The sequence below is a fragment of the Echiichthys vipera genome, assembly GCF_963691815.1.
Source record: "Echiichthys vipera genome assembly, chromosome: 2".
Taxonomy (NCBI): Eukaryota; Metazoa; Chordata; class Actinopteri; order Perciformes; family Trachinidae; genus Echiichthys; species Echiichthys vipera.
In genome coordinates, this window is record NC_139827.1 from 23888645 (window position 1) to 23901083 (window position 12439).

Here is a 12439-nt window from a genome sequence, read left to right on the forward strand (position 1 = left end):
AGAAAGTTAATAAAATCATTGCTGTTATTGATAAATGGCTTAAATCAGAGGTTTGACCAGGGACTCATTTATCTGTTAGTATTTTATCTCTTTTAAAGAAAAAAACAGATTTATATAACTTGATTTTTATTATTGTTTCTGAGGCACATGTCATTTTACCCGTTAGCAGTGAGGCTGGTTGGTCAGAAATATGTTCACTTTAACTATAAGGTGGAAGAATATCCACACACTGAAAATATACTTGCAGTGTTTAAATTACAAAGACGCTGATCAGGAAAGTTACAGACTTGTTTGTTGTTTTCCAATAAAGAGGAACGTTTGACACAGTCCAGAGATCAGAGCAGTCTGTGTATGCAGCCCCTTTGCCCTTTTCCCCTAAAAACAAGTCTAAACCCTGATCTTCTGAGCTGGGCAGCATGCAGGTGAGACTACGTAAAGGCTCTGTTGTAAACCTGTTTCCTATCCTTGGCTGTTTCCACCCTGCCGTGTTTGTTACTGAAATGTTTCCAATAAAGTTGTATCTTAAATTCATTGCATCTTTTTATTGAAAATGCACAACTCTCACCTTAAAAGACAAATCTTAATCTTAAGAAGGTAACTTATGGTGCTCTAAGGAACCAAGTATAGGTGAAAGCAAAATGTACTTGTATAATTAAGAGAAAACAGCAGAAAGACAAACTGATATCAAATATTGTGTGAGGCACGCAGTAAGAGTTTGACTAACGTTGTAAACTGACACTTAAACAATTTGCTAAAGTAGAGTATAATGTTTACCTCTCTGTCTGTAGTGTTCACATTGCCCTGTTCTCTGCCTGTATAAATAATCAGTTGATGAAAGAAAATCAGTTACTGAGTGTTTACTGCCCCCAGGTGTATTATGCCAACTATCACCGCTCATGGTGGTTAAATAGTGGTTTGGAATTGAATTGTTGCACATTTAAATAAATATGTGGTTTGGAGTGAGTGTGCACGAGTTGCTGATTTCCAATAGCCTTGCAACCAACTTATGGTCATTTATTGATTCTTACTCAGTCCTCCACGACTGTAAAGTGGCCTTTGTGCAATCACTTCCCTAACCTCACAAAAAAAGGGTAGCAAACCTCTATGGTAGATATAAGAACAAAAAGTAATAATCCTGTAGTCCTTCAAATCATACAGGGAGGCTTACATCTAATGTAATGTATAATTAATAATATTATTGAATGCAACACAAAAATGTATTGTGCATGAGTAAATGATACAGTCAATACAAAATTAAAGAAGGTCAATGCAATGTCACTTTTATGTAATAATGTACTGCATGATATTGAGTCCTCTCCAGCTCCTGGTTACATACAGTATGTGCATGTAATTTAACCCTGCATACTGTTTCCTTCAGGCAACACAACACATTTTAGTCCCTCAACCCTTTACCCCAATTTCTTTTTGTATTCCTACACTTGAAAACATGACATGACACATCTGTAAACAATCCAATGTAGTGCAGGAGTGGGTATGGTTCACGTTGAGGGCCTCCTTTCAGGAAGACAAGTGAGGTGGCCCCATGTTGATAGCTTAGATACATTAAACTGTTTTGCATGTGTACATAGAGATAACTTAAATAAAAAAAGATGTACATACGCATGAACCGTTAAAAAAATGATTTGCTAGAATTTTGAGGAAGAAAAAATAAATCACTGCCTCAAGGCAACGTGCAATTAGGCCACGCCATGGTACAGCACAGTATTATGCTCAACGAAGGACTTGTGATTGGGATGTAAAAAGGTCTTTCACGGACTTACTTTTTTTTTTTAATGAACATGTCCACTGTAATCAACATGCAATGCACATGGGGACATTATATGGGCCTAATCCAACAGGATCACACATCTACTTATATAATAATAAGGACAGTGAGTTTGAGGGAAGTGGCAGTGAGGAGGAATTACAACCTGAAAGTGGTTTGAGGCAGAAAAATGACTGTATACTCCCAATGTATTACTCTTGAAATACTATAATGTAATGTATAGTATAATCTGCATCATACAGTATAAGCATCCACGTACATTGGAAGTAAGGAGTAGGAAAAAGTGTGACACTACAAATGATAATATTTTGTACATTGTAATACTCAAATATTTTCTTTTTGAAGGAGCTGATGTATCAGAAAGTTATTGGAAGAATTAAAGGCAGGCCTTACGTTAACAAACAAAAAAAACCAGGATGTACCTTTGGGGTTTTTTGTGACAATTCTGATTCTTATAGAATATTTAGAGAGCCCTTTTCTCCCCCAAAGTAGGATTATTTTTTTATGAATAACCATAACGTGTAAAGTGAGAATTACTAAACTACACACTAAGTCTGAGAACACAAGGGTCAAACATTAAGCCAGTTATTTAATAAAAAAGTTATAATAGAGGGACTGACATTACATAAATGTTAATATTTGTTCTCATATGAAGGCAGAAGAAACAAGCGCTAGGGGTGTTTGAACTGATATCCCTAAAAAGGTACAGTAGAAATATATATTGCAGAACCACAGTAAGAATACATATAAATCAAGAAATAAATTAAAAAGTAAAAGATAAAACACAAAGAGTAAATTTGCTCAAAGTTCCAAATACTCAGAAACATTAATAAAAGGTAAATAAACAAGCCCACGCATATTTTCAGTGAACACATGACATACACAGATTTATTATGCACACTGGCCTTCTGTACACAGACCGCCCACTGACAAACACACAAACACAAGCAGAGGCAGAGTGGAATTTAAGAAATTTAAGTCACATGCATTAGTAAACCTCTAAACATTTAAATCCTCCTACACTTCATGCCCACTCCCACTCTGACAGAAAGCTATTAAATAATGTAAATTCTATTAGAAACCCTTTGCTATTTAGTTTACCATGTAACTGCATTAATACATCTAAAAGAACCTTTACCAAAGTGTAATGAAATCTGCAGTATATTTGAAAGAAACATACAAACTCTGCTTTCTAGAATACTAGGCTACTGCAGAGCCCTTTCAGGGAGAAGCAATTGCTTGGCGGTGCAGTGCTACTTGCAATTTTCCCGAGATCCACTCATCTGACGGACCTCACTCTTGACGCTACTCCCTTGGTGGGTCCTCAGCCATACACCTGCCAAGTTACTTGACAAATGGGGAGGACAGTCTCATATACTAATACTGTACATACACAGACGATATTCCTTTCTTTATTAGATGATGCTACTTCAGCGCCACCTATTGACCACATGGCAACAAATTTGTCAAATCCACTCAGACATCATATCTACACATGTTCACCAAATGTGGTTGCCATAGCGCAAAGTGTTTGGCATCGTTTTTAATATAATCCCTACCCACAGCATTTGAGCGAGGTTTCAGGGCCAGCTATTGCAAAAATGTGTGGAAAACAAATTAGTAAAGCATCTTTTTTCCGGCTTGGTCCAGACATGTTCTGAACCAAATTTGTTGATGATTGCTTAACTTTTGTAGGTGTAGTAAGGGGAAAAAATGATTTGGAAAAAAATTTCAAATTAATCTAAAATGGTGGAAAATCAAACTAGATATAAATGGGTCATGTTTAGATGATAACCCTAGATTTGTAAAAGAAACATTATAAAAACTCTTGTGAGATTGACTTCCTGATGACCTAGAACACTAACGTCGGGTGATATTTACCTGCACGATCGCTGTCATGTGATTTTCATTGTGTTGCCACTTCAATAGCTTCAGTCTGCTCACTGATGTCAGGGTAAAATATTATGTCCATTGTAAGTGATGCAGAAAAACTGCTTTTCCATATTCCTTCACCAAACAAGGCTCACGTGTCCCAGGAACGGGTGGGCGGAAAGACAAGTTCCCGGCGTCATTGTTTTTGTTTTTTTTCCACAAATGTTTATAGGATCCCCAAACGATACCTTTTTTTTTGTTTAATGAAATGTTTTACGGGTGAAATGAAAGAAGAGCACTTCAACTTGCCATGTAATGTGTACATTAATATACTTTGATGAGAAGTACTTTTTATCTGGTATTTTATATTGGGTATAATATATCATACCCAATATAATTGGATATTAGGTAATATATCCGAAGTCAGTGATGGTGTTACTAATTGTAACGTTAGTGTTCTAGGGTTAACCACTCAAGGTTAACGTTAACCTTAACAATCTAACCAGCATCATCCTGGGAGGCAGTCTTTCGCAAATCCTCGGTTACCATCTTGTCAAAAATTTTACAACCATGGGAATCATGGTTCAGTTAGTGGCTAAGATGTCTTTTTCAGCATGAATATACATCAAATAAGCCATCAAGAGAGTTTTTTTTCATTAATCACCTATTAACAGAAAAAAACCCAAGAGTTGAGTAGCTTGGGCGGAGCGCTGAACCATCCAACCATTCAAGACAGAAAAGTATTGAACTGAACTCCAGTGCATTCAGTAATCGACTGGACTGCCTCTCAATATAGACGTAGCCTGCTGCTAAGGCTTGTACTGTAACATTGTAAAACGATCTCTTTTAATAAACTCTGGGTTCTCTAACTACATTGTTGGTGCTTCGTTTTATGTGTATGGACTCTTGTCATGCTACTGCAGAAGTTTGGTGCAATTCTGAGCAATATTAGTGGTTAAAAAAAGCCGTTTTGGATGGTTCAGCGTTCCACCCCCAGCTACTCAGTGTTAGTAATATTGTTATTGAATGCAGCACAAAAATGTATTGTGCATGAGTAAATGATACGTTCCACCCCCAGCTACTCAGTGTTAGCCATGTCTGGCTGTTAGCGACTGTCTGGGATTTCTCTGTTTATAGGTGATCAATGAAAAAAACTGTCTCGATGGCTTATTTGATATATATTCAAGCCGAAAAAGACCATGGAATGCAAATATGCAGGAATTACCCTTTCATCATTATATTGCCACCACCTGGCCAAATTGCACAGGAAGCAGGTCATTGCATTCCCAGCAAAACACCCACCAAGTAATAAGTAGACCGGAAATCCAGTTCTTGAGATATGCAAAGGACAAAAACATAAATGTCCTGTTTTATAGTTAGATAAAAACAATATGGACGTAATATCTTCTAATAGGCAGTGACCTTGTAGTTTCCAGAAGCTTTTCTGATGAGGTTCTTGACTTTGTTTGTACCTGTCATGTCCAATAAAATAATTTCATACAAAAGATTTTTCCTGTTGCTTCACATCTTCTACTGTCTTATGTGGGTTGTCCTTCGCTGCTCTGCCAAAAACCGGCAGCATTGTTTCTCCTGATGGAGAGGAGCCCACATGCAACAAAGAGCCCCCCACCAGGAGCAGCAAGCTGGCCCCCCAACCCAGGTACAATGCCGGTCCCAGCTCTCTCTTTAAAGGCGCTGCGACATTTGGATCATAGAAGTCCCTGATGATTGCATGGGCGGTCCAACAGATGGGTATCAAGAAGGCCAAACCAGCCACAAGGAAGAGCACCGCTGCTATCCTACCAAGCCGAGCCTTGGAGGCCTGGTTACCGTCACCCATGCAGTGAGTACACTTGGCCCCTGCTACCCCGAGCATAAGTGCCAGAAGACAGAGGAGCAGGGAGAGAACAGTGAGCCCCCTTGCGGCTTGGGCGGACCTGGGCAAGGCCAGGGTGGAGTCATAGGTCTTGCACTGGATCTGGCCTGTGGTCTGAGACAGGCAGTTCATCCACAGTCCCTCCCACAACACCTGGGCAATCACCAGCTCTCCACCCACGAAGGCAGACACACGCCACAGAGGAGCGGCACACACCAGCGCCCCGCACACCCAACCCAGCACAGCCAACACCAAGCCCAGCAGCTGAAGACCTGTCGATGCCATGGTGGTTGAAGAAACTTTAGAGCACTCTCAGTGTAACAAATATGCTCCTTAGAACAATTTCAGTGCAGGTTTTTTTCTTGTCTTTCTCAGTAAGAGGTTACTGAGCACTATATGAAATTTAAGTCTTCCCACAGTATATTCTCAGTAAGTCAAAAAGATGTCCAGTGATTGTAAGATTGTTGGAATGAGTCCTCTTCTTCTCCTCAGTACCCGTTCTTGTTTAACACCCACTGTTAAGATGACAAATTTAAATCAAAGAAGCACATTTTAAATACATTTGTAGCTGATTGCATGACAGTTTTGTAAGAAAAGGCATACCATTGTACCATATAACAGTAAGTAATGATAACAGCATTACATTTTCTCCAGCTGAACCTGTTAACTTTGGTTCAGGCAAATCAGCACTCCATCTACATAAAGCTCTCTAAAACCTACCTTTCAATCACTAATCCAGTGAGCAGATGTCCACAGATGGCGAGTTGATGGTCCTTTGTGTGTTTCTTGGTGGTATAGTCGCGTGATGTGAGTAGTTTGTGTCTTTCTTCTGTTATGACTGGCCAGCTTGTTTCTCTGGATGTCATACACGGGTGTAGGATGGCGGCAGTGTATAATACTGCCTACTTAATACACGCACACACAGCATGTTATGCAAAACATGACAGCACAAGGACACTTTGTTTCAGACATTGTTGATTGCTTCGATGTTGTCATTTCTTGGAGTTGGAGTGGCCATATTGAGCCAATTATGGAGCTGAGGAAAGCTAATTCTGGTGCATTTATTAGACCTGACAAGCGCAAAATAAAGCAACCCCTGTGCCATAGTATAGTGCAATACTACCAAACAAAGTGGAAGTGGCCAAGCCGAGCCTTGGTGGCCTTGTTACCGTCAGCTATGCAGTGAGTACACTTGGCCCCTGCCACCTCGAGCATTAGTTGAAGAAGGCAGAGGAGCAGGGCGAGAATAGTGAAACTTCTGGTGGCTTGGGCAGAAATTGGCAGGGCCAAGGTGGAGTCATAGGTCTTCTGGATTATTGACTTTGTTCTGAAACAGGCAGTTTGTCCCACACATCTAACCCAGCACTGCCAACACCAAGCCAAACAGCTGAAGACCTGTCAATGCCATGGCCACTCTTAAGAGATATTTCAATGTAAGAAATATGTTCCTTAGAACAATCTTAGTCCAGATCTTTTCTTGTCTTTTTCACTCGGTCTTCCCACAGTATATTCTGGGTCATTCATCTTCAAAAGGAAGATATTCTGTGATTGTGAGTTGTTAGGATGAGTCCCTCTCTTCACCTCAGAATCCGTTCTTGTTTAACACTTACTGTTAGATGACAGACAAAGTGGAAGTGGCCTCTCAAATCTTTCTTTTTGGTAGGAAAAAAAGCATTGGCTATAGTGACAATTTAAAAGTTGCTCTGTTAACCACTAGATGGTATTAGAGGGACTGTCACCATTCACTGGTTTCAATATCCCCTAAAGGCGCTTGGGTGCAGTGTTCTCATAGTTTTCATTTTACTCATTGCAAAAAGAGGCATGCTGGTAAGCAGCTGCCTGGTAAAATGCCCAACAGTACTGAAGCTGGCAGCAGAGTGAATCAAAGTGAAGCAAAGTACATTTGGCTTTGAGTGCTGCAATACAGGCTGACCAAACTTGACATTTTTGCACGACGTGTTTATTTACCCTCTACCCAAGGGGGCCAACAAATCAGTCAATGCAGGTGTGATTCAATTTTAATTTAATGCTTAAACAAGTTCTGTATGTGCAACATGGATTGACGTATTCTGTATTATTTTGTAATGCATATAAAGATGCATATTGAACCTTGATTATCAATGCACAGGACCAATAGATCAAGGATCAATAGAAAAGTAAGTCAACTAGATCTCTGTTTTCAGTCTGCAAAAAGGTGATGCAAATTATGCCATGTCTCCTTTAAGAGTGTGTCAGATTAGGTGATTAGGTGATAGCTTGTAAGAAGTTTCCATCTTAGTTTTGAAGGCGTTGGAGTTTCACTTTCCAGGAAACAGCTGAGGAGGAGGAGAGAAGAGAGAGAGAGAGAGAGAGACAGAGAGAGAGATAGAGACAGAGAGAGAGAGAGAGAGAGAGAGAGAGAGAGAGAGAGAGAGAGAGAGAGAGACAGAGAGAGAGAGAGACAGAGAGAGAGAGAGACAGAGACAGAGAGAACCACAGACAGATTTTGTGGTTCAAATTGGGTTTGACTTTCTCTAAAGCAAGATGTTTTTAAGCTCAACTGAAGGTGGGTGTTTAAATCTAGCATATATGCAGCTTTTTTGCACTCCTTATGTGAGCTGATCCAAAATTAATGAATTTAAAAAAATTCTCTTTGTCTTTTTGTCCACAGACTGCAGCTCTCAAGTCGTCAGAGACCTGAGGATTGTCCTGCTGGGGAAGACTGGATCAGGAAAGAGTGCAACAGGGAACACCATCCTCAGACGACAAGCTTTTACCTCGAAGATTTCTGCATGTTCTGTGACAAAAACATGTAAAAAACAAATCGGCCGTTTAAACGAAAGAACCGTGAGTGTGGTCGACACCCCTGGTGTCTTTGACACATCGATTAGGGAAGAGCAGCTGAAGAGAGAAATAGAGAAATGTATCATGCTGTCTTTCCCAGGACCCCATGTATTCCTGCTCGTGGTCAGACTGGATGTACAGTTCACAGAAGAGGAGAAGAATACTGTTACATGGGTCAAGGACAACTTTGGTGTAGAAGCCTCCAATTACACACTGGTGCTTTTCACTAGAGGAGATGAGCTCAAGGGGGAGTCCATTGATGATTATTTAGACCAAAGTTCTGAACTCAAGAAGTTCATCAGTGGTTATACAGCTGGTTACATTGTGTTTGACAACACACGCATGGAAAATCGCACTCAGGTGGCTGATCTGTTTGAGAAGATAGACAACATAGTGCAGTGCAATAACTATTATACTATAAGCATGTATGAAGAGGCCCAGAGAAGGAAGACTTCGAAGGAATGGGGGAATACTATGAAGACTGCAGGTGGTCTCGTGATTAGCGCAGCAGCAGTAGCCACAGTCTTGACCCTTGGTCCTGTTGCACTGGTACAGGAAGCTGCATCCTTAGGGTTTTTTTTTTTTTATTCTTTAATCGCAGTTGTGATCTGGAAGTGGATGCAATCTACATAGCTGAGTCATGTCAAGCCATGGTCCTTGTGAAGCAAACTTTAGGTTATTCTCTTGATTTAATTGTTATACATGAGCGCAAATTCATATGTTACTTTTTGTATTTATTTCATTAATGCACATGCTTACATAGTCACAGTTTGCCGCCTTTACACTATAAATGAACCTTTTATGACAAATCTTTTAAATACTTATGCTGTACACACTATCATTTTGTGTAGAGAATACTATTGTAATATTTCTGTTTGATTGGTAAGAATACAATTAAACAATGTGAAAACAATTTCAAACAGTGTCATTTGTAGTTGTACCATATTCTTTCTTGCATGAAAATCCCAGTTATGAAAGCAGGAATTCCCACAAAAGCTCCTAGGGCTCTACACTGTTGGTCTTGCGTAAAAACAAAAATATCTTGTGGGATAATGTAAGCTCAAAAACATAGTTAGCAACTTAAATTAGTTTGACACCACAGTTAGCAGCCATCGGTGTCAAGTGTAAACTCTTCTTCTCTATAGACCTTTTCAAAGATGTAAATATAAATATTCTAAATGTGTCTAAAGTTTGTTTCCTGTTGCAGTTAATGTGAATGACATCAGCTGACAGGAAGTTAGCAAGGACCAAAGTTGTTGCCTAGCAATGGAATTCCATTAAAAATGTCTATTAAGTAATGAAATGATTCATTTTTTTAACTGATCAGAAATGAAAACGTAGGCATGTTTACTGCTGTATTCATCATCTTCTCAATTAACTCTCGGCAAGGACGTGAATACGAGTATTTTCCCAAAAAATAAATTGTACCTTTAAGATTATAAGAAACATTAATAATATGCCTACATCATGCATTATAAATAATATATTATGATGCCAAACAATTGACAACACTCAGACAGCATAACAACCATGCTTTTGACACTTTACCGGTTTTGACATTAAAGGTCACATGTTTTTTTTTATTATTGTGCTATATTTGTTAGCAGAATGGAAAGCTGCCTTCATGATGGCTCATAGTTTGATTCAAGCAAAGGGCACATACTAATTACAGTTAAGTCTAACCACATCTATATTTAATATACTTGGTATGTAAATATATTTAAAGGGAGAGGTGCAGCAAAGAAGACACACACCCAGAGCCTTGTTAAAGAAGATGGGTGGGTCAAGGTGGGACAACTGGTTCTACGGGAACACAGGCATGGCATCACTTATTGTTAACCGCTCTCCACTCTCTCATAGTTTGTTTGTTTATTTATTCATTTCAGGCATACATTAAACATTGGTCACAAGTCACCTCTTGTCCATCATAGTTTCCAACAAAAAAATAAATAAGATATTGCTAACATTCATAAGAGGAAAAAAAAAATAAATAAACCAAAATAGTTGCCTGAATAAGAGTAGGAAGAAGAAAACGTATTTAATCCTACCCCATAATACATATTAAACAAAAAATCAGCGTCATTGTGACACAGGGCTATCAACAACTTTCAACTAATTTCATACAAAGTTGTGCACTATATTAAACATAGAAAGTAACAGTTTGAGTATTCACATATTGGGTTTGACTTTCTCTAGAGCAAGATGTTTTTAAGCTCAACTGAAGGTGGGTGTTTAAATCTAGCATATATGCAGCTTTTTTGCACTCCTTATGTGAGCTGATCCAAAATTAATGAATTTTAAAAAATTCTCTTTGTCTTTTTGTCCACAGACTGCAGCTCTCAAGTCGTCAGAGACCTGAGGATTGTCCTGCTGGGGAAGACTGGATCAGAAAAGAGTGCAACAGGGAACACCATCCTCAGACGACAAGCTTTTACCTCGAAGATTTCTGCATGTTCTGTGACAAAAACATGTAAAAAACAAATCGGCCGTTTAAACGAAAGAACCGTGAGTGTGGTCGACACCCCTGGTGTCTTTGACACATCGATTAGGGAAGAGCAGCTGAAGAGAGAAATAGAGAAATGTATCATGCTGTCTTTCCCAGGACCCCATGTATTCCTGCTCGTGGTCAGACTGGATGTACAGTTCACAGAAGAGGAGAAGAATACTGTTACATGGGTCAAGGACAACTTTGGTGTAGAAGCCTCCACTTACACACTGGTGCTTTTCACTAGAGGAGATGAGCTCAAGGGGGAGTCCATTGATGATTATTTAGACCAAAGTTCTGAACTCAAGAAGTTCATCAGTGGTTATACAGCTGGTTACATTGTGTTTGACAACACACGCATGGAAAATCGCACTCAGGTGGCTGATCTGTTTGAGAAGATAGACAACATAGTGCAGTGCAATAACTATTATACTATAAGCATGTATGAAGAGGCCCAGAGAAGGAAGACTTCGAAGGAATGGGGGAATACTATGAAGACTGCAGGTGGTCTCGTGATTAGCGCAGCAGCAGTAGCCACAGTCTTGACCCTTGGTCCTGTTGCACTGGTACAGGAAGCTGCATCCTTAGGGGTTGTTTTTTTATATTCTTTAATCGCAGTTATGATCTGGAAGTGGATGCAATCTACATAGCTGAGTCATGTCAAGCCATGGTCCTTGTGAAGCAAACTTTAGGTTATTCTCTTGATTTAATTGTTATACATGAGCGCAAATTCATATGTTACTTTTTGTATTTATTTCATTAATGCACATGCTTACATAGTCACAGTTTGCCGCCTTTACACTATAAATGAACCTTTTATGACAAATCTTTGAAATACTTATGCTGTACACACTATCATTTTGTGTAGAGAACACTATTGTAATATTTCTGTTTGATTGGTAAGAATACAATTAAACAATGTGAAAACAATTTCAAACAGTGTCATTTGTAGTTGTACCATATTCTTTCTTGCATGAAAATCCCAGTTATGAAAGCAGGAATTCCCACAAAAGCTCCTAGGGCTCTACACTGTTGGTCTTGCGTAAAAACAAAAATATCTTGTGGGATAATATAAGCTCAAAAACATAGTTAGCAACTTAAAGTAGTTTGACACCACAGTTAGCAGCCATCGGTGTCAAGTGTAAACTCTTCTTCTGTATAGACCTTTTCAAAGATGTAAATATAAACATTCTAAATGTGTCTAAAGTTTGTTTCCTGTTGCAGTTAATGTGAATGACATCAGCTGACAGGAAGTTAGCAAGGACCAAAGTTGTTGCCTAGCAATGGAATTCCATTAAAAATGTCTATTAAGTAATGAAATGATCCATTTTTTTAACTGATCAGAAATGAAAACGTAGGCATGTTTACTGCTGTATTCATCATCTTCTCAATTAACTTTCGGCAAGGACGTGAATACGAGTATTTTCCCAAAAAATAAATTGTACCTTTAAGATTATAAGAAACATTAATAATATGCCTACATCATGCATTATAAATAATATATTATGATGCCAAACAATTGACAACACTCAGACAGCATAACAACCATGCTTTTGACACTTTACCGGTTTTGACATTAAAGGTCCCATGTTTTTTT

At 38.9% G+C, this 12439-nt stretch overlaps 3 protein-coding genes across 3 annotated transcripts; 2 read left to right on the forward strand and 1 right to left on the reverse strand.

Annotated features, from left to right (window-relative positions):
* Positions 1-2788: 2788 nt before the first annotated feature.
* Positions 2789-6356, reverse strand: LOC310958410 (claudin-4-like). The gene is made up of 2 exons (XM_083929338.1): positions 6255-6356; positions 2789-6049 (listed from the first exon to the last, which is right to left on the reverse strand). The coding sequence occupies exon 2, from the start codon at positions 5817-5819 to the stop codon at positions 5154-5156; it is 666 nt and encodes a 221-aa protein (XP_083785464.1). The 5' UTR covers positions 5820-6049; positions 6255-6356; the 3' UTR covers positions 2789-5153.
* A 1589-nt stretch (positions 6357-7945) lies between these two features.
* LOC310958393 (GTPase IMAP family member 7-like) lies at positions 7946-9270 on the forward strand. The gene is made up of 2 exons (XM_083929318.1): positions 7946-8079; positions 8185-9270. The coding sequence occupies exons 1-2, from the start codon at positions 8058-8060 to the stop codon at positions 8988-8990; spliced, it is 828 nt and encodes a 275-aa protein (XP_083785444.1). The 5' UTR covers positions 7946-8057; the 3' UTR covers positions 8991-9270.
* Positions 9271-10529: 1259 nt separating this feature from the next.
* Positions 10530-11709, forward strand: LOC310958399 (GTPase IMAP family member 7-like). The gene is made up of 2 exons (XM_083929327.1): positions 10530-10581; positions 10687-11709. The coding sequence occupies exons 1-2, from the start codon at positions 10560-10562 to the stop codon at positions 11490-11492; spliced, it is 828 nt and encodes a 275-aa protein (XP_083785453.1). The 5' UTR covers positions 10530-10559; the 3' UTR covers positions 11493-11709.
* Positions 11710-12439: the final 730 nt, after the last annotated feature.